Source organism: Gobio gobio (genome assembly GCF_949357685.1).
Source record: "Gobio gobio genome assembly, chromosome: 13".
NCBI classification, from domain to species: domain Eukaryota; kingdom Metazoa; phylum Chordata; class Actinopteri; order Cypriniformes; family Gobionidae; genus Gobio; species Gobio gobio.
The window spans coordinates 27,391,938-27,418,801 of record NC_137106.1 but is presented as its reverse complement, the minus strand read 5'-3'; the positions used below and the strand labels follow the sequence as shown (position 1 = coordinate 27,418,801).

At 50.1% G+C, this 26,864-nt stretch overlaps 1 protein-coding gene across 1 annotated transcript in view; it reads left to right on the top strand.

Moving 5' to 3' along the window:
• The window catches only part of crip3 (cysteine-rich protein 3), a 34,526-nt gene extending 7,676 nt beyond the window's left edge, over positions 1 to 26,850 (top strand). Inside the window, exons 3-7 of the mRNA XM_079833342.1 lie at positions 1,641 to 1,698; positions 11,277 to 11,417; positions 25,427 to 25,501; positions 26,214 to 26,308; positions 26,424 to 26,850. Of these exons, the coding sequence (XP_079689468.1) occupies positions 1,641 to 1,698; positions 11,277 to 11,417; positions 25,427 to 25,501; positions 26,214 to 26,308; positions 26,424 to 26,558 (504 nt within the window). The 3' untranslated portion in view covers positions 26,559 to 26,850. The remainder of the gene's footprint in view (positions 1 to 1,640; positions 1,699 to 11,276; positions 11,418 to 25,426; positions 25,502 to 26,213; positions 26,309 to 26,423) is intronic.
• Positions 26,851 to 26,864: the final 14 nt, after the last annotated feature.

The following is a 26,864-nucleotide window of genomic DNA, read 5'->3' as shown; positions in this document are numbered from 1 at the left end:
TTACTGTGGGTCTTTAACAGAACTATTAAGGGACAAAGATAGTGTTCATTCAAACCAGAAAACAATCGTCTGCCTTTCTGCTACTCTTCCTTTCTTTCTTCTCCCTCCTTCTCTCTCAGCACGCTCACGCTTGCATGCACACAAAAAGAACAGTCACACACAGCTTTAGTTTAATTAAGGTAAGTTCTATTGCTTTTTCATTGATAAAAATGGATGGACAAACAGCTCTTCATTGTTTCACTGAAGGATATACTTAGCCCTTCTCTTTTATTAACGTTACTGTTTCCCCCTTCTTTTGAGAACTGTGTGTGCTCTTTTTCTCTTATTGTGTTCAAAACAGCAGGAGGTTGTGTTGTTGGTGTTCACTCTCTGCAGGTGTCGACTGCCTTTTTTCCCCAAACTCTTTTCTTTGGGAAATGTCTCTCAGTGGGAACACAAACTGTATTTTTAGCTGGTCACAACAGAGACACTGCTTTTAATATAATATATAAAATATACATAAAAATGCCTGATGATGATGGTAGTAAATATAAACGAACAAATATCTGTTTTCTCAGTTTAGCATGTTATTTTGGCTTTACATTTTTGAGCACACGCGCACTTAAATGCTTGCACACTAAAATAGAGGTGTGTATGTGTCCATGTTTTCCCATCCCGGTGGGGACTTCCACATAAATGCACATTAACTCATGGGGACTTGTCACCGTGGGGACCTAAATTGAGGTCCCCATGAGAAAACAAGCTTATAAATCATACAGAATGAGCAATCTAAAAATGCAGAACGTTTTCTGTGATGGGTAGGTTTAGGGGTATAGGGTTAGTGTAAGGGGATAGAAAATACAGTTTGTACAGTATAAAAAACATTACGTCTATGGAGAGTCCCCACATCCTCCATACTTGTTATTGTTGCAGACAGTATCGCGCAAAAATGATTACTGTCCGTCGCTGACTGGGAGGAGCAGCCACGCGCAGTCCCACATCTCTGGACTAATTTGCCTAATCTTCACGGTACTTTAGACCGCAGTGGAAATGCAGACAGTAGCAGGTATGGGGGAAAAAACGTTCCTGGTACAAATTGTTCCGGTTAATTTCGGTGAAAACGGGGCTAAAAGACAGTGACCCAGACCTGTGTGTGTGTGTGTGTGAATAGTCTCTGTGTTAAGGAGGCTTGGATTTCAGTCCGATTTGAGCCTGACTGGGTCTTTTTATGCAGTCTGGGAGGAGCAGGAAGGAACAGAAGGATAAACAATGACCTCTAATGAATCCAGCACGGCACAAGCCTCTCTCTCTCTCTTTCATTCTGTCTCCCTCACACACTTCTGAAAATGTACCTTACTTGAAAATTCAGGTTTAAGTAGCAGAGTGTCAAGCACAAATTTTTATATTTACAAACACGCGTTTTTATAGAACAATAATTGTTATTGGTAGTAAGTCTGAATAGTTGAGTGCATTTCTATTTGTTCAAGTTGTCAGCACTTAATGCAATTAGAATATTTTTCTCAATTCAGTTTTAGTTTAGTGTGTTTTATTGACATTATAAAAAACAATACATTTGTACAGTGAGAAATTCAGTAAAATAGGACTTGTTAAAAATGGACAAGTTAAAATGGACTAATAAAGATATTCTCTCTCTCTAACAGCATGATGGATTGCCTTACTGTCATAAACCCTGCTATGGAACTCTCTTTGGACCAAAAGGTATGTACAATACATTTTATTTGGAGTTTTATTCCAGCTGCACTGTGTTTGTGTACAGGAAATAAAGGTTTGAATCAGGGCTCATTTAGAGACATCTGACTCTCAGTGACTTTTAAAATTACCTTCCAACCAAAGACAGTTCACTCACCACTAGAAACCTTATCTTATGTGTGTAAGACAGAGAGGGAGTGAGAGAGACGTGACTTTTAAGCCTCTTTTTTTATAAACACATAAAAACAATGTATATTACATTACATAAGAAACATTACTTAAAAACATATACCTAAAAATAAATAGGATATATATATATATATATATATATATATATATATATATATATATATATATATATATATATATATATATATATATATATATATATATATATATATATATATATACACACACATATACATATAAATACAGTTGGGGGAACAAGTATTTGATACACTGCCGATTTTGCAGGTTTGCCCACTTACAAAGCATGTAGAAGTCTGTAATTTTTATCATAGGTGCTCTTCAACTGTGAGTGACGGAATCTAAAACAAAATCACATTGTTGCATTGTTGCATAATTTGCATTTTATTGCATGACATAAGTATTTGATACATCAGAAAAGCAGAACTTAATATTTGGTACAGAAACCTTTGTTTGCAAATTACAGAGCTCATACGTTTCCTGTAGTTCTTTTCCAGGTTTGCACACACTGCAGCAGGGATTTTGGCCCACTCCTCCATACAGACCTTCTCCAGATCCTTCAGGTTTCGGGGCTGTCGCTGGGCAATACGGACTTTCAGCTCCCTCCAAAGATTTTCTATTGGGCTCAGGTCTGGAGACTGGCTAGGCCACTCCAGGACCTTGAGATGCTTTTTACGGAGCCACTCCTTAGTGTCCCTGGGTGTGTGTTTCGGGTCGTTGTCATGCTGGAAGACCCAGCCACGACCCATCTTCAATGCTCTTACTGAGGGAATGAGGTTGTTGGCCAAGATCTCGCGATACACGGCCCCATCCATCCTCCCCTCAATATGGTGCAGTCGTCCTGTCATCTAGATGGGCATCGGCAAACTTCAGACAGGCCTGGACATGCGCTGGCTTGAGCAGGGGGACCTTGTGTGCGCTGTAGGATTTTAATCCATGGCAGCTTAGTGTGTTATTAATGGTTTTCTTTGAGACTGTGGTCCCAGCTCTCTTCAGGTCATTGACCAGGTCCAGCCGTGTAGTTCTGGGCTGATCCCTCACCTTCCTCATGATCATTGATGCCCCACGAGGTGAGATCTTGCATGGTGCCCCAGACAGAGGGAGATTGACCGTCATCTTAAACTTCTTCCATTTTCTAATAATTGCGCCAACAGTTGTTTGCTTCACACCAAGTTGCTTGCCTATTGTCCTGTAGCCCATCCCAGCCTTGTGCAGGTCTATAATTTTATCCCTGATGTCCTTACACAGCTCTCTGGTCTTGGCCATTGTGGAGAGGTTGGAGTCTGTTTGATTGAGTGTGTGGACAGGTGTCTTTCAAACAGAGTTCAAACAGGTGCAGTTAATACAGGTAATGAGTGGAGAACAGGAGGGCTTCTTAAAGAAAAACTAACAGGTCTGTGAGAGCCGGAATTCTTACTGGTTGGTAGGGGATCAAATACTTATGTCATGCAATAAAATGCAAATTAATTATTTAAAAATCATACAATGTGATTTTCTGGATTTTTGTTTTAGATTCCATCTCTCACAGTTGAGATCTGCCATTGTAAATCTCCATTCCTTTTTTTTTTAATTATCGGTTTCTTATATAAGGACCTCTGTTGCATTTCATCTTTCAGAAAATTGAAGTTTAAAAAGAGACCATTCTTTAGATCACTGTGTATTTTGTTTGGCTGAATGATTTAAAACTAAGCAATAATTCACCCAAAAATGAAAGTCTCTCCTCATTTTTTTACCCTTACGGTTTGGTACTTTTTCTGCTTTTTGAACACCACCTGAAGATATATGCTTAAAAATATCATAGAGTCTTACAGGTTTGGAACAATAAGAGTTAATTAATGATTCTATTTTGTTTGTTTTTGGTTAAACGATCGTTTAAAGTCCCATGAAATTTTTTTGTGGCTTTTAGTACGAATATGTTAGTCTTCCTGTTATCTATAAGGTAGCATGCTCCAAAGCAATGACAAAACGTGAATTTAGAAGATATAAGCATTAAAAACTTAGTCTCTCTTTTCTGCCAAAATGGATCAATGATTTTGATGACATCACAGCTTCTCATCAGATTTTCTGTCCAATCAAATGCTCTCTAAAATCGTTTCGGTTACGTATGTAACCCTCGTTCCCTGAGGAGGGAACGGAGACGTACGTTAGTGACTAACGAATGGGGGGTTTCGCTTAGAAGCCAATTATCTTTGAGTATTCAACAGCGCCCAATGGCAGTGCCAATGCCATGGCCATGTGGAATTTGCATGCGTAACTCCGCCCCACCTCGTGGGTATATAAGGAAGTACGCTGGCAACATCGCATTATGTTACTGCTGCAGGAGCCAAGACTGAACTCCGCGTTCCAGGCAGCACAGCTGACGTGGCAGAGGAAACGTACGTCTCCGTTCCCTCCTCAGGGAACGAGGGTTACATACGTAACCGAGACGTTCCCTTTCGTTCAGTCACTACGACGTACGTTAGTGACTAACGAATGGGGGTTCCAATACAACAACGCCACTCAGCTGTCATCCAGTGCCCTGCGTAAGTGTGAGTACCCTGTCGTAAGACTAGTACGGACGAAGGACTCCCACTTATCACAGGAATACCAAGGTACACTGGGAAGCATATCCCAGTGAGGGAATGCCAAGATGCCTACCGTAGGGAGGGCTTAGAGAATACACATATGACCCGCTGAGGGCTGCATATGGAAGATCACTAGGGTACCAGCCGAAGGTGGATTTTTAACCCTAGGGGTGGCAGGGACTTGCCAAGGGAAAGACACCTGCTCACTGAGGAGGCTTACGGTGGAAATACTCGTGTGGGGGTCGCCGGAGGGAACCATGCACACGGAGCACCTGGCCGGAAATGAGGGTCTGGGCTCAAAAGGGCAGACTGAACTGATGTCGGCGTAAGCAGTGCTGGAGGAGCTCAGGGCTCTCGGGGAGCTCACCTGAGGAAAATATCGCACGTATCCAGTCCTGGGAGTGGAATGGCGAGCAAGCGAAGACACCTGAGCCTGGCCCATTACCGGCCACCCGTAGGGGCGAGTACATAGTCGGACACTGGCTCCACTCGGAGATTGTAGAATCTGGCGAATGTGTTGGGTGTCGCCCAGCCTGCAGCTCTGCAGATGTCTGTTAGCGAGGCGCCATGCGCTAGAGCCCAAGAGGAGGCCACACTCCGGGTGGAGTGTGCCCTCACACCAAGGGGACATGGTCGGCCTTGCTGCTGGTACGCCAAAACAATGGTGTCCACTATCCAGTGAGACAACCTCTGCTTTGAGAGAGCACTTCCCTTCCGCTCTCCACCATAACAGACAAAGAGCTGGTCTGAGGTCCTGAAACACTGCGTCATGTCTACGTAGGCGCGGAGAGCGCGTACTGGACAGAGCAATGCCAAGGCTGGGTCTGCCTCCTCCAAAGGCAGCGCTTGCAGGTTCACCACCTGATCTCGGAACGGAGTGGTAGGAACCTTGGGCACATATCCGGGCCGGGGTCTCAGGATCACGTGAGAGTTAGCCGGCCCGAACTCAAGGCACGCTTCGTCAACCGAAAATGCTTGCAGGTCCCCGACCCTCTTAAGCGAGGCCAATGCGGTCAGCAGAGCCGTCTTCATAGATAAGAACTTAATCTCGGCCGACCGCAAAGGCTCAAAGGGAGGCCTCTGCAGAGCACTTAAGACTACTGAGAGGTCCCAAGAGGGAACGAGAGGAGAGCGAGGAGGATTCAGTCTCCTCGCCCCCCTCAGGAACCTGATGATCAGGTCGTGCAGACTTACCTTTTTGTCCCCCAGGAGATCGTGGTAGGCAGATATTGCGGCCACATATACTTTAAGGGTGGAGGGAGACAGCCTTCGCTCCACCCCCTCCTGGAGAAACGATAGCACGGATCCGATCGGGCATTTACAGGGGTCTTCTTGGCGGGAAGAGCACCATGTGACGAAGAGGATCCACTTCAACGCATAGAGGCGTCGCGTAGACTCAGCTCTAGCGGAAGTGATGGTAGCGACCACCGCAGGTGGAAGGCTACTCAAACCTGCCGCGTCCCGTCCAGAAGCCACACGTGAAGCTTCCAGAGCGCTGGACGCGGGTGCCAAAAGGTGCCCCGTCTCTGAGTGAGGAGGTCCGGTCTCAGAGGAATAGGCCAGGGAGGGGCTGTCGCAAGGAGTAAAAGTTCTGGGAACCAGATCTGGCCGTGCCAATACGGGGCGACCAACATGACCTGCTCCTTGTCCTCCCTGATCTTGCACAGTACCCGTGCAAGAAGGCTCACTGGGGGAAACGCATACTTGCGTAGCCCTGACGGCCAGCTGTGCGCCAGTGCATCCGTGCCGAGGGTGCCCTCGGTCAGGGAATAATACAGGGAGCAATGGGAAGAGTCCTGGGAGGCAAACAGATCTACCTGTGCGTCGCCGAACCGTTCCCATATCAGCTGGACCGTCTGGGGGTGGAGTCTCCACTCTCCGGGGAGAGGCTGAATCCGTGAGAGCTCGTCGGCTGCACGGTTCAGGTCTCCCGGGATGTGGACAGCACGAAGGGACCTCAGGCGCTTCTGACTCCACAAAACGAGATGGCGGGCGAGTTGAGACATACGGTGGGAGCGTAGACCGCCCTGGTGGTTGATGTACGCTACTACGGCCGTGTTGTCTGTCCTGACTAGTACATGTTGACCCCTCAGCAACGCTCGGAAGCGGTGCAGGGCGAACCGTACTGCCAGTAACTCGAGGCAATTGACATGCAGAAGGCGCTGGGGTCCTGTCCAGGAGCCCGCGGCTGCTTGTCCATTGCACATGGCACCCCAGCCCGTGGATGATGCATCTGTTGTCACAACAACATGCCTGGAAACTCGTTCTAAGGACACTCTGGTCCGTAGAAAACTGAGGTTCGACCACGGGGTGAGTGTCTGTAAGCAGGCCCGAGTCACTTGTACCCGGAGCGTGCCAGACCGCCATGCCCATCTCGGGACTCGATCGCGTAGCCAGTGCTGAAGTGGTCTCATATGAAGCAATCCGAGCGGCGTTACCGCGGCTGCAGATGCCATATGCCCCAGGAGCCTCTGAAACAGTTTCAGTGGAACCGCACTCTTGCCCTCGATTTGACGAAGGGAAGTCAGCAGAGACTGCGCGCGCGCGCTCGAAAGCTGCGCGCACATGGCGACCGAGTCGATATCCATACCGAGAAAAGAGATCCTCTGCGCGGGGCAAAGTTTGCTCTTCTCCCAGTTGACCCGAAGGCCCAGACGGGCTAGGTGATGGAGCACCAAATCTCTGTGTCCGCAAACCTGCTCTCGAGAGTGACCCAGTATGAGCCAGTCGTCGAGGTAATTCAGGATGCGGACCCCGTGCTGCCGAAGGGGCGCAAGGGCTGCCTCGGCAATCTTCGTATAGACGCGAGGGGACAGAGAAAGCCCGAATGGTAGAACTGCGTACTGATATGCCCGCCCCTTGAAAGCAAACCGTAGGAACGGTCTGTGTCGAGGTAAAATGGAGACATGGAAGTAGGCGTCCTTCAGGTCGATCGCTGCAAACCAATCGCGTGGACGAACGCATTCGAAAAGGCGTTTCGCTGTCAACATCTTGAACGGAAACCGGTGAAGGTAACGGTTCAAGACGCGCAGGTCCAGGATTGGCCGTAGCCCACCGGTCTTTTTGGGTACAATGAAGTACGGGCTGTAAAACCCGTAATTCATCTCGGCTGGAGGGACAGGTTCTGATCGCACCCTTCGCCAGTAGGGTGGCAATCTCCGCTCGCATGACGGGGGCGTTGGCCCCGATCATGGTGGAACGGACTCCCCGGAAGCAGGGAGGAACCTGCGCGAACTGAATCGCGTAGCCGCGCCTGACGGTCCGCGCGACCCAGCGGGACAGCCCTGGAAGCTGAAGCCAGACATCCAGAAATTGCACCAGCGGGGTCATACAGAGTACAGACGTACCCGGTGTGGGCTTGCAGCGATGCAGCGTCACCGGCCCGGACAAGGGAGGCTGTGGGGCGTCCCGGTGCGGGGGCATGGTTGACAGCTGCATCCTGACAGAGGAGACCAGGGAAGGACGCACGTTCCACTGGGGTCTGCTCTGCCAGGAGGCTGGCGACAGAGTGGGATGCGAGTGGCGGGACCCGTGGGTGGCGCGCACCGTCATCACCGGACTCTGTGGGCTCAGGGATGGGAGTGTTAATTCTTTCTTTGACCAAAATAGGGTGCTGCTGACCCGGGGGCCAGCAGCTGAACAAAGGATTCTCCCCCGGCCCTCCACCGGGGGAAGGAGTGGTTCTGCTACCATCTCCTCGAAAGAATTTCCCATCCCTGAGCCGTCCGTCTCAGGAGCGCCGCTTGGCCTGGCGTTTAGCGGGGCGCGGGGCGGCCTGAGGGGACTTGGACGCCTTCCTACGGCTTCCTCCACGACCCGGCCCGGGTGAAGGCTGCTGCTTGGACCGGGTGGGAGGGGCGGGAGCCTTAGGAGGGCGTCCTCGGCGTGGAGCAGACTGAGGCGACTGTGCCGGCGGCTGGGTGGAGGCAGCAGCTGGCCGCCGGGGCAGTACGTGTTTGATAGCCTCAGTCTGCTTCTGGGCGATTGAGAACTGTTGGGCAAAGTCCTCAACCGCCCCGCCGAAGAGGCCGGCCTGGGATATGGGGGCATCGAGGAACCGGGTCCGCTCGGTGTCCCTCATATCGGCCAGGTTCAGCCATAGGTGACGCTCCTGGACCACATTTGTGGACATCACTTGACCCAGGGAGCGTGCGGTCACCTTCGTCGACCGGAGAGCGAGGTCGGTAGCGGCACGCAGCTCATTTAAGAGCCCCGGATCAACTCCGGCCTCGTGCATGTCCTTGAGGATCCTGGCCTGGTAGACCTGAAGGATCGCCATGGCATGCAGCGAAGCGGCAGCCTGCCCCGCGGCTCTGTGCGATTTCCCCACCAAGGTTGATGTGAATCGACAGGCTTTGGAGGGGTGCTTAGGATCACCACGCCAGGTTGAAGCGCTCTGAGGACACAGTTGCATCGCAACAGAACGTTCAACTGGAGGGACCCCAGTGTACCCTTTAGCTGCCGCCCCATCGAGGACGGAGAAGGCGGAGGAAGTTGCCGAACGGTCACGGGAAGACAACGGGGACTTCCAGGACCGCGCGAGTTCCTCATGCAGCTCGGGAAAGAAAGGTATTGGGGGCGGGGACTGACTGTTGTCAGCGCGGGCTCCCAAAAACCAATCATCGAGCCTTGAGCGTTCGGGACAGGGTGGAGGGTTCCACTCTATCCCTAGGCTCGCGGCTGCCCGAGACAACATGGCTGTCAGCTCTGGGTCCGACTCGGGCAATGCTGGCGCGCCCGAAGGCGGCAGCACAGCCGAGTCATCATCCTCAGAGGACTCGAGCCCACCTTGTGATGCGGTGATCGACATCGCATCTTCCTCTGGAGCGCCAAACGAGACACGCGGGGGGGCCAGAGCCGGCCCCGCGATCTGCGTCTGAACGCTCGCGGGTTGCAGTGTGCAAGACGGGGGTGTGGCCCGAGGCATGAGCGTCGGGGCTTTGTTCCACACCGTAACCGTCAGGTCACCCTGACCACCAGCCGAAGTACTGGGCCTCTGGGACTCAGTAGATCGGGGTGTGGTAGAGGGGACTCTCACTTCTGTACGAAGGTCATGGAGTCTTGACCGCAACACCGCGATGGTCATGTTCCCGCAGTGGGAACATGACTCATCCACAAACGCTGCCTGGGCATGTTGAAAGCCCAAACATACCAGGCAGTGTGTGTGCCCATCAGAGGGAGATAACGACCGACCACACCCAGAAGTACACGGACGAGACATCCTGAAAAGGACGCGTCACGTGTAAGCTCTTTTAGGAGAGGAAGCCTCGCAGAGAACGCCGAAGCGCCCAGGGACCACACACCAGCTGTCTAGCGGACCACTGCGCAGATCAGCAGGCAGGCAGTATGATGATCACTGGAACGCGCCGTAACACCAACGCCTCTGGAAAGCTGTTCGTCTCGAAAAGCTGTCGAAGACTCAGATCAGGCTTGAAGGAGTGAAGAGATCCTCTTGGCTCCAAAGCAGAAACATAATGCGATGTTGCCAGCGTACTTCCTTATATACCCACGAGGTGGGGCGGAGTTACGCATGCAAATTCCGCATGCCCATGGCATTGGCACTGCCATTGGGCGCTGTTGAATACTCGAAGATAATTGGCTTCTAAACGAAACCCCCCATTCGTTAGTCACTAACGTACGTCGTAGTGACTGAACGAAAGGGAACTGAAGCGTACCGCCCCCTGCACTATACATAGAAGCTGAGGCTAAAACTGGTCATTTCTTGTTCACACATTTTCTATTTTCTACATAGTGAATGGCACATAGTGCACTATATAGGGGATAGGGAATGATTTAGACAGTGTAAATATGTTTTCCATTTGGGCGAATCAAAATCTGGTTTCATGTTAGTGTCACGAGTGTCAGCGTGCACACAGTCTTCTCCAGTCCAGAGACAAGAGAACGTATCATACGCACGAGTCGGCACACACCACAAAACGTATCAGGGCCATTTGAATTCTGCACAAAATACTGTATTTTAAAGCGATATGGAGGAGATTAAGAGGAAACTGGAAACTACAGCTTTACGGAGCTCAATGGCTCTGGCCGAGCGGTAATATAAACAAAATGCTATTGGCTATTTTAAAAAAGGAGCGGAGCTGTTCAATATGCCCCGCCCTGTCTTTCTTTTTCAGTGGAAATTATGCCAACACATTGAATGACGCTGCACTACCTTTAAGGGGCCATTTACACAACACCATTTCAACTAAAAACTGAAAACTTTTTTTCCCGTTTTGGCCATTCATTTACATGACAATGGCGTTTTGGGGTCCTGAAAATGCTAACTTTTGAAAACGATACCATTATCATCTCCATGTAAGCTATAAAAATGTGAATTTGTGAAAACGATGACGTCATATTTATTACGTGTTCAGTCTAAAGGCGCATAATATCTCTTTACAAAGATACATCGCCATTTTTTTTTTTTTTTTTACATCATTGTCGTGTAAGCACACACTTAATATCTGCTACTTTTGTGTTGATTGAAGTCAGACCAAAGCAGGTCTTCCAGGTTGGACCTGATGGAATATTTTATATAATGTTACATTCGGTAAGGTTTCATTGTATAGCTTATGTTAAGGCCCATCCAGACTTTAGAATATACTTGTTTCAGTTTGTATTATACTATCCAAATGAGTGTGTAATTCGGTAGTGATACATTTTATCATAATCTGAACAGGATATTTTTGGCTTTTGTGTAATGCTATCTGGATTCGGAGAGTCTGACCACTTAGATATGAGCTTTATCGACCACAAACACTCACTCACTCAGACACTATTGGAATGGTACTCACTGTTCTGTCCTCTCTTTGGTAGGTGTAAATATCGGAGGGGCAGGGTCTTACATATATGACACGCCTCCTCAAACACCGGTCGATAAATCATATAACAGCCCGTCAGACGGAGCACCCACCACACCTTGGACCAGCTCACAGATCAACTATAATCAACCCAAAGGTAATTTAGACACTACCATTTAAAAGTTGTAGGTTGAAGATATTTGTTTATTTATTTATTTATTAATTTTTTGTTTTTTAAATTAATACTTTTATTTAGCAAGGATGCATTAAATTAATCAAATGTGACATTAAAGACATGTATAGTTCTACAGAAGATTTCTATTTCAAATTAATACTGTTCATCAAAATTACATTCATCAAAGAATCCTGAAATGGGATCTGAATTGGCTATGTACACACTGCAGCTAATTTTGGTTGTCAATTCACCTTTCACCTTTTAGTGCTTAATCCTCTTCTATACACACAGTTAAAGGGACAGTTCACCCAAAAATGAAAATTAGCCCATGATTTACTCACCCTCAAGTCCTCCGAGGTGTATATGACATTCTTCTTTCAGACGAATAAAATCTGAGTTATATTAAAAATGTTCTGGCTAATCCAAGCATTCAAATAGCATTAATAGCTCTGTTTGTCAAATAACATGCTTCACGTGGCTCCGGGGTGTCAATAAAGGCCTTCTGAAGCAAAACGATGCGTTTGTGTAAGAAAAATATCCATATTTAAAAATGTATTTCATTTATTTCTTTGGCTCTGCATCAGCTGTCCCCGCGCCATCACTTCCGGCGAATAAGGTCAAAATACATGCAAAATACCGGCGCGATCATAGATATATACATAGATTCCTCATTAGTGCCTGCGCGGATCGGTCGAATGAGGCATCTACGTATATATATCTTTGATCGCGCCAGTATTTTGACCTTATTCGCCCGAAGTTATGGTGCTGGGAATACTAGATGACATTCGCCTGATAAGAGGTAAAAAAATAACAAATACTGTTCAGTTTCTCATCAATGTGTCGCCACGAGTCGCATGGTTTAATATGGATTCGTAGGTCTATGTGTTTTTACTCTCATAGCTCTCATAGTCTAAAATATCCCCATTGACATCCAATTACGAGTATCACACTGCTACGGTTGGAGTTAAAAATCTTCATTTGTGTTCTACTGAAGAAACAAAGACACCTACATCTTGAATGCCCTGGGGGTAAGCAGATAAACATAAAAAAAAATTGTTTTGGGGTGTACTATCCCTTTAAGTAATTTATGAGAGTGACAACGGCATTCTACAACCAAATTAACTCCTGAAAAATGCAGGTAGTGACAATCGCAGAACTTCTACACTGTACAGAACCGAACTGAATAACTAGTTGTTAATGACATATTTTAACATGCACCAGAAATGTTCTCTTTCATAGGTTCACTCGACGCTGCGTCACTTTAATGACGTAATGGGACGCCCTCTGGGTGTGCCGATTGTCTGAAGCCCTTATAGAATCACGCCAATTGATTGGCTGATGGCGCGCACGTCGCCCCACCTGACGTAGTCACCTATATTAGCGCTCGCGCGCGCCATCTGCTCCTCAGATTTCTCTGCCTTCACGAAGCGGCCATTTCATGCCCTTCGGTTATCGATTTTTCTGGCCCAAAAACAGTCGATATTTACCTCAGCACTTCAGCGACCGCGGATTGTGGAACTTTGTTCTCCTTGTGGTGAAGTGCTATGGAATTCCGACGTTGCCCACCGCCGTGCACTCGCTTCATCGCGATCGACGATCCCCACAGTAAGTGTGTTAAATGTCTGGGATTTCCACACGCACGCGACGCGGTTCAGGGGTTCTCTAACTGTAAATACTGCGATAACCTCCTTCTCAAAACCCTCCGCTCGAGGCTCGCGGTTTTTGAGAGGGAGTCATCCGTTTTTCCCCGTCGCGCTCCCGAGGCCGCGCAGGCCTCTCTTGGATCCGCGACCTGGGGTTCGGATGTAGAGCTCGAGGATGTGGAGTGCGAGCAGACGGGCCTCGCCCTTTCTCTCCCTCTCTCCCCCGAGCATGTGCGCGGGACTCCGCCTGTGGAATACTCGCACGATTATCTCTGTCCCAGCCCGGAGGCACGCGATGCGGTTTCCTTCGGACTGGAGGATGTCATTTTCACTGCAGCATCCGACTCCGAGGATTTCGGTGCTGCAAATACTGACGACGCTCTCCCGCCAAGCGGCCAGGAAGCGCGGCCATCAGCGGCGTATGACGAGCTCGTGGATGTACTCGCGCGCGCTACACAGAAGCTCGCGATCGAGTGGCCGGATGAACCCCGCGAAGCTCAATCTTCTCGGTTGGATGAGAGATTCCTCAGCGGCCCTAATTCTAGGCCTCCGCGGAGGAAGCTACCATTTTTCAGTGATCTACACAGTGAGATTTCTAGATCCTGGAAGCAGCCGTTCTCAGCCCGCCTAACTAACGCGGCAGCCGCTGATTTCACTAACCTCGTGGGTTTTGAGGAACAGGGCTATTCCGCTATTCCCGCGGTTGAGGACACGCTGGCCACTCACCTCGCGCCATCTTCAGCTCCCTCATGGAAGTCCCGCCCCCTTCTTCCCACTAAGCCGTGCAGGACCACTTCTGCCCTGATTGGAAAATCCTACATGGCGGCTGGTCAGGCTGGCATGGCCCTTCATACTATGGCCATTCTCCAGGCATATCAGGCGGATGTACTGAAGGAAATGGACGAGGGCACCGGTTTGACGCCGGAAGCTGTAAAGGAGCTTCGTAAAGCCACGGATTTGGCGTTACGAGCAACTAAACACACAGCTCGCGCTGTAGGGCGCTCTATGGCGGGCGCGGTGGCGGCGGAGCGCCACTTATGGCTTAATCTCACTGAGATTCGCGATAAGGAGAAAGTTTTCCTTATGGACGCTCCGATTTCCCAGTCCGGATTGTTTGGGGAGGCGGTTAACACTGTGGTTGAGAAGTTTAGATCTGCAAAATCCCAGTCTGCCGCTCTTAAGCAGTTCATGCCGAGGAGAGCGAGGGACGCTCCTTCCCCCTCCCCCTCTCAGTCCAGAGATCGCCCCTCTTTCAAAAGAGAGTTTACCGCCCGGAGGAGCGACCAGAGTTATCCTCCACCCACCACGGTCTGGGGAGCTCGCGGTCGTCCATTTCCCCGTCAACGTCCTCACAAACGCATCGACCCAAAGCGGCCCAGCAAACCTTCTGCTTCGGCCACTTCGAGTCGCTCCTGACCCTCCGGTCAGAAAAAGGGGAGCTGCAGTTCACGACCGGGGCTGGGTCAGACCGCGCAAGCGTTTCTGCCCGCCCCCCACCAGCTCTCCCTATCCAGCTCTGTCATTTCCGCCGCCCAGCGCGCTTCGGAATACAGAACCGAATATATCCTCGCCTTTTCCGGCGCTGGAGGAAGGAGACGCTCTCTGCTTTCTCCCCTCACGTCTGATTGGCTCACCATCCGCCGCTCGTCCAGACGGAGACACATCCGGTCTTCTCCGGGAACCAGAGCGGCCCAGCCTTCCACTGCCTACTCCGCGCCAGGACGCCACGTGCTCTCCTCTGCGGATGGCCACACCCCCCTCAGAGGTCCAGCTCGACACCCCAACTCAGGTATGTCCACCGCACCTCATCATACCTCCCACTTTGTCAAATTTCCTCCTCGAGTGGAAACTTTTGCCAGGGATATCATCCTGGGTCCTCCGCACGATTCAGTCAGGCTACACGCTTCAGTTCTGTCGCAACCCTCCTCGCTTCGACGGGGTCGCTCAGACGGTAGTAAACAGCGCCTCTCAGGCTTCTGTGCTACAACAAGAGCTCTCTTCTCTCCTCCTAAAGGGGGCAATAGAGGAAGTTCCGGCAACAGAGGAGAAATGTGGCTTCTTCAGCCGTTATTTCCTTGTTCCGAAGAAAGACGGCGGTCTGCGTCCCATCCTGGACCTCCGCCGCCTGAACTTCGCCCTCTACAAAGGGAAGTTCAAGATGCTAACGCTAAAGACTATCTTGTCTCAGATACGTGCGGAGGACTGGTTTGTCACTATAGACCTGAGAGATGCTTACTTCCATATTCAGGTTGTCAGACGACACAGGAAGTTTCTCAGGTTCGCCTTCAAAGGGAAGGCTTATCAATACAAAGTCCTTCCCTTCGGCCTTGCCCTGGCACCAAGGACGTTCACGAAGTGTATGGATGCTGCTCTGGCCCCGCTGAGGCTCCAGGGCATCCGTATTCTCAATTACCTGGACGACTGGCTCATTTTGGCCCACTCCAGGGAGTTAGCCTGTCATCACAGAGATGTCGTTCTTCGACACGTTCAATCTCTTGGCTTGAGAGTGAACACAGACAAGAGCGTTCTTACTCCGGCTCAGCAGACCACCTTCTTAGGTGTTCGTCTGGACTCCGTTCCGATGCAGGCCCGTTTGGCCCCTGCTCGGATTTCCAGTATCACAACATGCTTGGTCCGCTTCAGGCTAGGCCATCATGTTTCTGTGGGTACGTGTCGCAGGCTCCTGGGTCTCATGGCCGCAGCTTCCCCGGTGCTTCCCCTGGGACTGCTCCATATGAGGCCCTTCCTCTGGTGGATGAAACGCTCAGGGGCTCGGTCAACAGGATCGGCCCTTCGCCTATTGAAGGTGTCACGCGGCTGCTTTCGTGCCCTATCAATGTGGCGGGACCCTCTTTTTCTTCAGAAAGGGGTCAAGATGGGGGCTGTTTTCCGTCGCCAAATGGTTACGACGGACGCCTCTCTTACCGGCTGGGGTGCGGTATTCGAGGGCAGACCAGCTATGGGGATCTGGGAGGGGGAAGTTCTCTCCTGGCACATAAATTGCCTGGAGTTGAGAGCGGTATCCCTGGCCCTTCAGCATTTTCTCCCCTCACTCAGGGGGCATCATGTCATTGTCAGGACCGACAATATGGCAGTGGTGTCTCACGTAAATCGCCAGGGAGGATCACGGTCGCGCACCCTGGACAGGCATGCGCGCCGACTCCTCCTGTGGTCTCAGGACAAGTTTTTGTCCCTGAGAGCAGTCCATGTACCCGGAGTCTTGAACCTCGCTGCAGATTATCTGTCGAGACAGAAGCTCCGGTCAGGGGAATGGATGCTGAACCCTCAAACTGTGTCACAGATTTGGGAGATGTTCGGGAAAGCGGAAGTGGACCTCTTTGCCTCGAAGGAGTCGTCCCAGTGTCGGCTCTGGTTTTCTCTGAGCTCTCCGGCCCCGTTGGGGATAGATGCGTTCGCGCATCCATGGCCCAATCTGAAACTCTATGCGTTCCCGCCCATCAAGCTGATTGCGGCGGTTCTGTACAGAGTAAGGGAGAGTGGGGCCAGCCTCCTGCTGGTGGCTCCACACTGGCCATCCCAGACTTGGTTCTCGGAGATGGTTCTCCTCCTGGACTCCTCCCCATGGGAGATACCGGTCAGGAAGGACCTTTTGACACAACTTCAGGGCAGGATTTGGCACCCTCACCCGGAGATTTGGAAGTTGTGGGTATGGCCCATCAAGGGCCAACGATACTAAACGCTGGTCTTTCTGCAGACGTTCAGGAGATCATTGCTAATGCGAGAGCCCCCTCCACAAGGAAGCTCTATTCCTCCAAGTGGAGGGTCTTTGAGTCGTGGTGCTCGACTCATGCAGCGGATCCAGTTAACTGCCCGGTTGGTTCAGTTCTGGAGTTCCTGCAGGAGAAATTTGCTGCTGGAGCAGCGGCCACCACCCTTCGGGTCTATGTCGCAGCTATAGCTGCCGGTAGGGAGTCGGACGAAATCCCGCTAGGCAAGCATAGACTGGTTTCATCTTTCATGCGAGGGGTTAGGCGCCTGAGACCGGCACGCTCCCCTGGTATTCCCTCTTGGGACCTCTCCGTGGTCCTTGAAGGGCTAACTTTGGCTCCATTTGAGCCTTTGGAGTCAGCTCCTGAGCGAATTCTGACTCTCAAAGTTGCTCTTTTGTTAGCTCTATCTTCTTTGAAACGAGTGGGCGATCTACAGGCTCTCTCTGTTAGTGGGACCTGTATGGATTTTGCCCCTGGCTTAGTCAAGGTTACCTTAAGACCTAGGCCAGGTTATGTGCCCAAAGTTTTGTCCACGTCATTTCGCTCTCAGGTTATTACTCTTCACTCCTTTCACCCCCCTCCGTTTGACTCGGAGGAAGACGAGAAACTTCATTTGCTCTGCCCAGTTCGAGCGTTGAAGTGTTATGTTGACCGTTCAGACAGCTGGAGGAAATCTAACCAGCTGTTGGTATGCTTCGGTGCTGGCCGCCGCGGGCTTGCCGCTTCGAAGCAAAGGGTTTCCCATTGGGTGACAGAGGCTATTTCCTTAGCTTATGAGGTGCGTGGTTTACCTTCACCTCTTGATATTAGAGCACATTCTACCAGAGGTGTGGCTTCCTCTCAAGCACTTTTTAGAGGGGCTCTTTTGGAAGATATTTGTGTGGCGGCAGGTTGGTCCTCTCCGCACACTTTTGTGAGATTCTATAGTTTGGATCTCGACATGGCTCCGGGTTCGCATGTCCTGTCTGCTTAACCTAGTCATGTAGGTTATCTGGTGTTCTTTGAGCCAGATACGGCAGCGCTTTAGCTTGGCGTGTTTGGTATATCGTTCCCATTACGTCATTAAAGTGACGCAGCGTCGAGTGAACCTATGAAAGAGAACGTCTCAGGTTACTTGCGTAACCTATGTTCTCTGAGTAGGGAACGAGACGCTGCGTACGCTGCCAAGCTCTTCGCGCTGCCGACAGGCTTTCCTTTTCGGCAGAGAAATCTGAGGAGCAGATGGCGCGCGCGAGCGCTAATATAGGTGACTACGTCAGGTGGGGCGACGTGCGCGCCATCAGCCAATCAATTGGCGTGATTCTATAAGGGCTTCAGACAATCGGCACACCCAGAGGGCGTCCCATTACGTCATTAAAGTGACGCAGCGTCTCGTTCCCTACTCAGAGAACATAGGTTACGCAAGTAACCTGAGACGTTTCTCTTTATGTGCGGTGCAAGAAATCACTGGGAAAGCTGCAACGAGTCTTGACTCAATTCATGTTGGCAGATCTTGCTAGAAAAACAACAAACAAGAACAAGGCCACAATAAACTGAATTAAATCCAAATACTTTAGGCTAAAATTAAGACCAAACTATTGCAACCAGCACCTGCTCACTTTATAAGTCAAGCTTAAACAGCAAGCCCAAAACACTTATAATAAGTGAAAATGGAAACACTGCAAGAGTGTACACTGTGAAGCCGTCTTTCCAAGCATAAGCAAAACAAGACGATAACGAACATAACGATTCTTTTGTCTTTGTAATACTTCTTTGGTCAGAATAGCGGATGCCAAACACACGAGACGCCAGAATTTTGCTATGGTTACCACTTTGTCAATCAGCACGGTTTTCCACTAAAATATTAAGCAGCACAAACATTTTCAACATTGATAAGAATAATAATTTTTTTTTTTATCACCAAATCAGCATATTAGAATTTCTGAAGGAATGTGACACTTAAAAAGTCACTGGAGTAGAGACACTGGAGTAAAGGCTGCTGAAAATTCAGCTTTTTAAAAAGAACTGAACAATTATTACTGAAAAATATTGCAAAAAGTGTATTGACACTGGTGAAAAAAGGTTAGAAAAATAGAAAAGTAATTATGAAATAGTTTAAAAGAAGAAAAAAATTGCTTTGTGAGATATAAAGTCAATTGTGAAAACAAAGTCACTCTTTTGACTTTATATCTCATTGTGATTATTATATCACACAAGTTTTTTTGTTTTATTATTTGTAAATATTTTGTAAATATCTGTTCCTTGTTTCACAATTGCAATTTTTTATTCTTTTACACTGAGACTTAAATTGTTTCTATAATATACTGTCATAAATTAAAACATAGTATTTGTACAGTTTTCGGTTGTCAAATGTTATTGGAATATGTAAAAGTGTTAAAGTGTTTTCTCTGCTAGCCTAGGACACCTTGCTAGGACACCTGTTGAACTTGAGGGGAACGTCTCGGTTACATATGTAACCCTCGTTCCCTGAAGGAGGGAACGGAGACGTACGTCGGAACTGACCGACGTTTTGGGATCTGATCTCAGAGACCAATCTACTTCGAGTGTATTAAAAACGAGCCAATGGAGATTGGCATGCGATCCACGCATTCCACGCACCGCCCCGCAGCGCGGGTATAAATAAGGAAGTGGAATGCTTGATCATTGCTTTTTTCTGCTGAGGAGCAGAACTAGTGACTCGGCCCCCTAGCGGAAGCACAGCACCTGGCGACGGGACGTACGTCTCCGTTCCCTCCTTCAGGGAACGAGGGTTACATACGTAACCGAGACGTTCCCTTTCAGTCGGTCACGTTCGACGTACGTCGGAACTGACCGACGAATTGGGATCCCTACCAAAACGCCAGGGCGCTGGCCCTTCCAGCGTCCTGCTTGAGCGCACTGGACTGTCTTAGATGGTACGGAAGTCAGGGCTCCAAGCAGGGAGGTCAGTCACTGCTGTTTCTGCAAGACCCACTCAGTGTGACTATTGGATAACGCTGGGAAAGCGTGCCCATCTCGGGAGATGGTACGCTGCGGAGCCACGTCCTTCGTAGAAGGCTAGATGGCAGAATACACATAAGGACTAACCAGGCAGGGTAGTGCAACATATGGCAGTCTCTGGGGTGGTTCCAGCCTGGTCCCAGGGGGGAAAGAACACGCCCAGAGACGACAGAGGGGGCTCTGTCAAGGGAAAGACACGGGGCTACCCGAGTAGGGTAGCTGGTACCGTGGAAGAATACACATATGGGGTAGCCGTGAGGGGACCGCTACATATGGAACCCAGCCTACACACACGTTTCACAAGCATACGGGTGCAGGCCTGGCGTCAGACGGCCGCAACACCTGGCACCGCAGGGGTGACGGAGGAGCTCGACAGGGTTAGCCGTTTCCGGGGAACACAACTGGAGAAAATAGACGCACGTATACGGCCCAGAGGGCGGGAGTGGCGTTGCAAGCCGACACTTAGAACGGGCACTTAGCGCTACTGGCCACTGGGGGCGAGGATGCGGGAAGATACCGGCTCTACACGGAGGCTATAGAATCTAGCGAACGTGTTAGGTGTCGCCCAGCCCGCAGCTCTACATATATCTGTCAGCGAGGCGCCTTGAGCCAGCGCCCAGGAAGAAGCAACACTCCTTGTTGAGTGTGCTCGCAACCCGAACGGGCAAGGCACGTCTTGGGACTGGTAAGCCAAGACGATAGCATCCACTATCCAGTGGGCTAACCTCTGCTTGGAGACAGCCTTTCCCTTCTGCTGGCCTCCGTAACAGACAAAGAGTTGCTCTGAGGTCCGAAAGCTTTGAGTCCGGTCGACGTAAGCGCGGAAAGCGCGGACGGGACATAACAAAGCCTGGGAACCACACCTGGGATGTGAATGGCACGAAGCGACCTCATGCTTCTGACTCCAAAGGAGGAGGTGGCGGGCGAGTTGGAACATGCAACGGGAGCGTAGACCACCCTGACGGTTGATGTACGCAACGGCCGCAGTGCTGTCCGTACGGACCAGTACATGCTTGCCACGTAGCGGCCCCTTGAGGCGGCGCAGTGCCAAGTGTACCGCTAACAACTCGAGGCAATTGATATGCCAATGCAATTGAGGTCCCGTCCACAGACCTGAAACTGCATGCCCGTTGTACGTGGCCCCCCAGCCCGTGGAGGAGGCATCCGTGAAGAGCACAGCATGCCTGGACACTTGTTCTAAGGGCACCCCGGCCCGGAGAAACGAAGCGTCGGACCACGGGCTGAAAGTTTGGCGGCAGTAAGGAGTCACTGGGACCCGGTACTGGCCGCTCTGCCACGCCCACCTCGGGACTCGGCCATGGAGCCAGTGTTGAAGCGGTCTCATATGAAGCAATCCGAGCGGCGTTACCGCGGCTGCAGATGCCATATGCCCCAGGAGCCTCTTAAAAAATTTCAGTGGGACCGCCGTCCTGTTCTTGAACGAATTCAAGCAGTTCAACACCGTCCGGACCCGCTCTTCCGTGAGGCGCGCAGTCTGGCTGACCGAATCCAGCTCCATACCGAGATAAGAGATCCTCTGCGTGGGACAGAGTTTGCTCTTCTCTCGGTTGACCCGAAGGCCCAACAGGCTGAGGTGACTGAGCACCATGTCCCTGTGTTCGCACAACTGCTCCCGAGACTGGGCGAGTATAAGCCAGTCGTCGAGATAGTTGAGGAGCGGAACAATGGCTGCCTCTGCGACTTTCGTGAAGACGTGAGGCGACAGGGACAGCCCGAAGGGCAAGACTTTGTACTGATATGCCTTCCCCTCGAACGCAAAACGTAGGAACGGTCTGTGTTGAGGAAGGATAGAGACATGAAAGTACGCGTCCTTCAGGTCGATCGCTGCGAACCAATCTTGGGGACGGATGCATTCGAAAATGCGTTTCTGCGTTAGCATCCGGAACGGGAGCTTGTGCAGGGCCCGATTCAGGATACGCAGGTCCAAGATTGGCCGTAACCCACCCCCTTTCTTGGGTACAATGAAGTAGGGGCTGTAGAACCCCGACTTCATATCGGCTGGAGGAACCGGCTCGACCGCGTCCTTCGCCAGTAGGACATCGATCTCTGACCGCAAGACCTGGGCATCGCTGCTCCGCACGGAGGTGAAGAGGATGCCCCTGTACTTGGGAGGCCGGCGAGCGAACTGAATCGCGTAGCCGAGTCTGATGGTACGGATGAGCCAGCGAGACGGCCTGGGGAGCTGAAGCCAAGCCCCCAGAGACCGTACAAGCGGGACCAACGGCACCACAGACGTACCCGGGGTGGGGCAGCGAAGTGGAATAGACAGACCCGACTCGGGAGGCCCGGAGGCGGCCCGGAGTGTTGTCTGAATATTCCAGGGTGGGGCAGAGTGTGGGTGAGAAGGCCCGGGGGCGTTCTCGGTGCCCACACTGCTGCCCCCTGGCGAGGGGGAGAGGGGAGGAAAGGAGTGGCAAGGCCCGGGGCCGTCGCGCACTGCCAACCTGGCCCTCTTGGGGCCCAGGGAAACTAGAAACTGCTCTTTTATTGAAAATGTGGGTACCGCTGGACTCCGGAGAGCCAGCGGCAGAGATGTTAAACCAGTCAGAGCCCCCTGGTCCTCCTCCGGGGGGTGGGAGAAGGATGCGGACATCATCTCCCTCAGAGCAGCTCCCGTCTTCCCTGGGCTGCCCGTCTCAGGGCCGCTTCCCCTTGCGCTTGCCGGCTGGTTTAGTGGGGCCCTGAGCGGGTTGGGCGCCTCCCTTACGTCCGGCACCCTGCTTTCCCGGTGGAGGCTGCTGCTTGGGTTTCGCAGGGGCGGAGGCGGACGCAGGGGGACGCCCTCAGCGACGAGCAGGCGGAGGTGCTGCCGACGACGACTGGGTGGAGGCAGCAGCGGGTCGTCGGGGCAGGATGTTTTTGATGGCCTCCGTCTGCTTCTGGGCCACCGAGAACTGCTGGGCGAAGCTCTCGATGGCATCGCCGAAGAGGCCGGCCTGACAGACAGGGGCGTTGAGAAACCGGACCTTGTCGGAATCACGCATGTCTGCCAGGTTCAGCCACAGGTGGCGTTCCTGGACCACTAGTGTGGACATCGCCCGACCCAGGGAGCGTGCAGTGACTTTCGTCGCCCGGAGAGCGAGGTCAGTCGCCGCACGCAGTTCCTGCATAACACCCTGGTCGGAACTACCCTCGTGCAATTCCTTTAGCGCTTTGGCCTGGTGGACCTGCAGGAGCGCCATGGCATGCAGAGATGATGCGGCTTCCCCGCAGGCGGTGTAAGCCCTGCTCGTGAGACCAGACGAGAACTTACACGCCCGGGAGGGGAGACGCGGGGCACTCCGCCAGTCTGCAGCGGTCTTGGGACACAGCTGCATCGCCACAGACCGCTCGACTGGGGGGATTCCCACGTAGCCCTTAGCCGCACCACCATCGAGGGTAGTGAGGACGGAGGAGTCAGTCGACCATGAGCGAGCGTTGTAAGGCGCTACCCACGATTTTGTGATCTCCTGATGCACTTCCGGGAAGAAAGGAACCGGGGGCGGGGCGCTGAGAACCAGCACGGGCCGTCCTGAGAAACCAATCGTCCAACCGCGAGGGTTCGGGACACGGTGGAGGGTTCCACTCGAGCCCGACACTCGCGGCGGCCCGGGAAAGCATAGCCGTAAGCTCTGGGTCGGACTCGGGCAACGCTGTGACACCCGAAGGGGGCAGCGCAGCCGAATCTTCATCCTCAGAGCCCATTAGCTCGTCCCCCGATGCTGCAATCGACAGCATGTCGTCAGCCGGAGCCCCAAAAGAAACGCCTGGGACCTCCCGGGGGAGGCCAGCGCGCTCTTCTGGAAGCTCCACCGGCGCAGCGGAGGGGGGAGGGGCCCGAGGAGCCATTTGACCCGTCGGGGAAGCCCTCACAGTAACCCTCAGGTCCCCACCAAGGCCATCAGCCAAAGTAGCAGCCCTCTGCTTTGCAGCGGGAGGACCACTAGATCGGGGGATGCGCAATGGTGCTCCGCCTCTTTCGAGGTAATGGAGTCTGGACCGTAAAACTGCGATGGTCATGTTCCCGCAATGGGAACATGAGTCATTCACGAACGCAGCCTCAGCGTGCTGAACGCCCAAACACGTGAGACAACGAACGTGACCGTCAGCTGGGGACAGATATCGACCGCATCCAGAAACACACGGTTTGAATGACATCTTGAAAAAGACGCAGGGTCAAACCGTGTTGCTCTTTTAGAAAGGAAAACTGCTCTTTTATGTGCTGAAGCACTCAGGGAGATGACCGCGGCACCACACAGTACAAAGGTGCAAGCCTGTGTGTGCACTCAGAATGGGAAACGCCCAGCGAACCAACAGCTGATCTCCGTCTGAAGCGGCACTCGCTGACGCGCCGTCACACCCGCACTGGAAGCAGCAGATCCTCTCACGAGACTCGTCTTGGAAAACACTCTTCGTAGAAACAGGAAGCATTCACTGTTCGGCTCCGAAGTAGAAAAAAGCAATGATCAAGCATTCCACTTCCTTATTTATACCCGCGCTGCGGGGCGGTGCGTGGAATGCGTGGATCGCATGCCAATCTCCATTGGCTCGTTTTTAATACACTCAAAGTAGATTGGTCTCTGAGATCAGATCCCAATTCGTCGGTCAGTTCCGACGTACGTCGAACGTGACCGACTGAAAGGGAACTGACTTTATACATTTACTAAAATCACCTTGACATTAGTTGGTTAAAATGAAGGAAAATGGCTCAGAAAAGTGAATTTAGTTTAGCCTTTTTTGACTGTTAATGCAGCTTGTTTTGATATTTGGTCTTGTAATGAAATGACATTCAGACATGGGTAAGTGTGACTTAAGTGTTCGAATGTGTCCATATGCTATTTTTAGCCACTGTATATATAGACGTACTCGACCGAGCTGCATTGTTCCACACATTCCTTTATACATTAACACTTCCTCAGCACTTTTTAACACACACACAGATTCCCACACAGAGTGGGAGATAGAAATACTTAAGTGTGTGTGTGTGTTGTAATGGAGGGGTTGGAGGATCATTTTCTGAAGTCACCCCCTTGGGATTTTATGCAGTGGAATTTTAATGGCTTTAGTTGATTGGCTCCTTTCCTGAAATATTTCCCCTTAATAGGTGTTTTCCGACAGGCAGGACATTGCAGGAATGTAAGGGGAGGGTTTTAAGGACTGCTGTGGAAATGTCTGGAGAAATGTCTCAGAATGTAACGTGTTTCCTGTGAGCCAAGCGCCATGGGTTCACTTTGTTAAATATAACACAGGCAAAGAAATTAGGATCTAAAACTGGTAAAAGGTCTGTCATCTTTGATGTGAGACAGAAGTGTTGATTTAAAGTTGAAATGCAAAAGATCCTTATCAAAGCTGGATCATAAAGCACAGATTTAACCATAGCAGTCTGGATCTGGCCTTCAAAAGTAACAAACCAGAACATATTTAAGATGGCTCCTGTTATATAGATCTTGATCAATTTTGTGCTAATAGATATCATATACATGTATCAAAGACACCAGTCAGAAAAGCACCTATATGAAAGTTTGAATGGATGGTCCTCCAACTATATTAAAGTTATAGTGCAGAAACATTTAACATACACACAGATACAATTATAAAAGTTATACAGAACCATAAAGGATTTGCTTTTTGTTTGTAGCGTCCACTGTGCCTACACGCATGTTTGCTGGAGAGACTTATTTGTGTCCGGGCTGTGGAAAGGCAGTTTATTTCGGTGAGTCCATTGAATCAAAACTATGACTTTTTTTAGACATTTGAGAACTTTCAGGAATGTGTGTGTGTGTGTGTGTGTGTGTGTGTGTGGTCCTGGCATTCCCTATGTTTCAGGGACCAAATGTCCCCACAAGGATAGTTATACCAGTACTTTTTGACCTTGTGGGGGCATTTTTTGGTCCCCATAGGGAAAACAGCTTATACAAATCAAGTATTTTGAAAATGTAAAAATGCAGAAAGTGTGCGTGGTTTTGTGCTGTGGTAAATATGTGTGCAGCACACTGTCTGACCACTCTGAGACTTTAGATAAGTTTAAGGTCCAAGTCAAAGGTCAGTGTTGTTTATGATGGTCACTTGCCATTTACACTTGAGTTACAAAATTTGAACTTTGTGGTTCTTTTCTAGCTGTATATTTTTGTCCCAAACAGAAACTAAGTTACAAATTTTATTTAAAATTATATATTATTTTTTATTTATTTATACATGTATTTTATCAAATTATATATTTGAAATAAATTCGATTGATATTTCAAATAAAAAATATTCCAAATTGTAAATACATTTCTTTCTCTTTTTTTTTATGGAATATTTTTAGTTTTTTATAAGATGCAGATTGTATATATACTTATTTTGTTTTGAATGTATAATCATTAAAAAGCACTGTATTAGACTGATATGATGTAATGTGGTGATGTCATGGTCTAATGCTTCAGCTGAGAAGGTGATGTCACTGGGTCGCAACTGGCACAGACCTTGCCTTCGCTGTGTGAGGTGCAAGAAAACACTGACCCCTGGTGGTCATGCAGAGGTACTCATAAACACATCACACAGCCTACTGCTTTGCTTCTATGACACAATGATATAGTAATCATTTATTCGGACTCCCTAATAATATGCTCTATAATTTTCTCAATTTTCTGCAGCACGAGGGTAGCCCGTACTGCCATGTGCCCTGCTATGGGTACCTTTTTGGACCAAAAGGTGTGAACATTGGAAAGGTGGGCTGTTACGTTTACGAGAAAGAAAATGCAGAGAATGAAATGCCAAGTGAACGTTAAGTCATAAAGGAAAGGCTCTTTTTCAATTTGGTACAGAAGTATGTTTTTTTTTTTTTTTTTTTTACATTAATACAATTGTATGGTGTAAAGGTTTATTTTCACACAGTCAGATATTTGCATGTATTCTAATTGATAAAATGGCCACTGGCATCTTAAAAAACTTTTCATATAAAACAGTCCCCACTCAAACACACACACGCTCTCTCTCTCTCTCTCTCTCTCTCTCTCTCTCTCTCTCTCTCTCTCTCTCTCTCTCTCTCTCTCTCTCTCTCTCTCTCATATTGTTTTGTTTTTCTCTTTCACAAA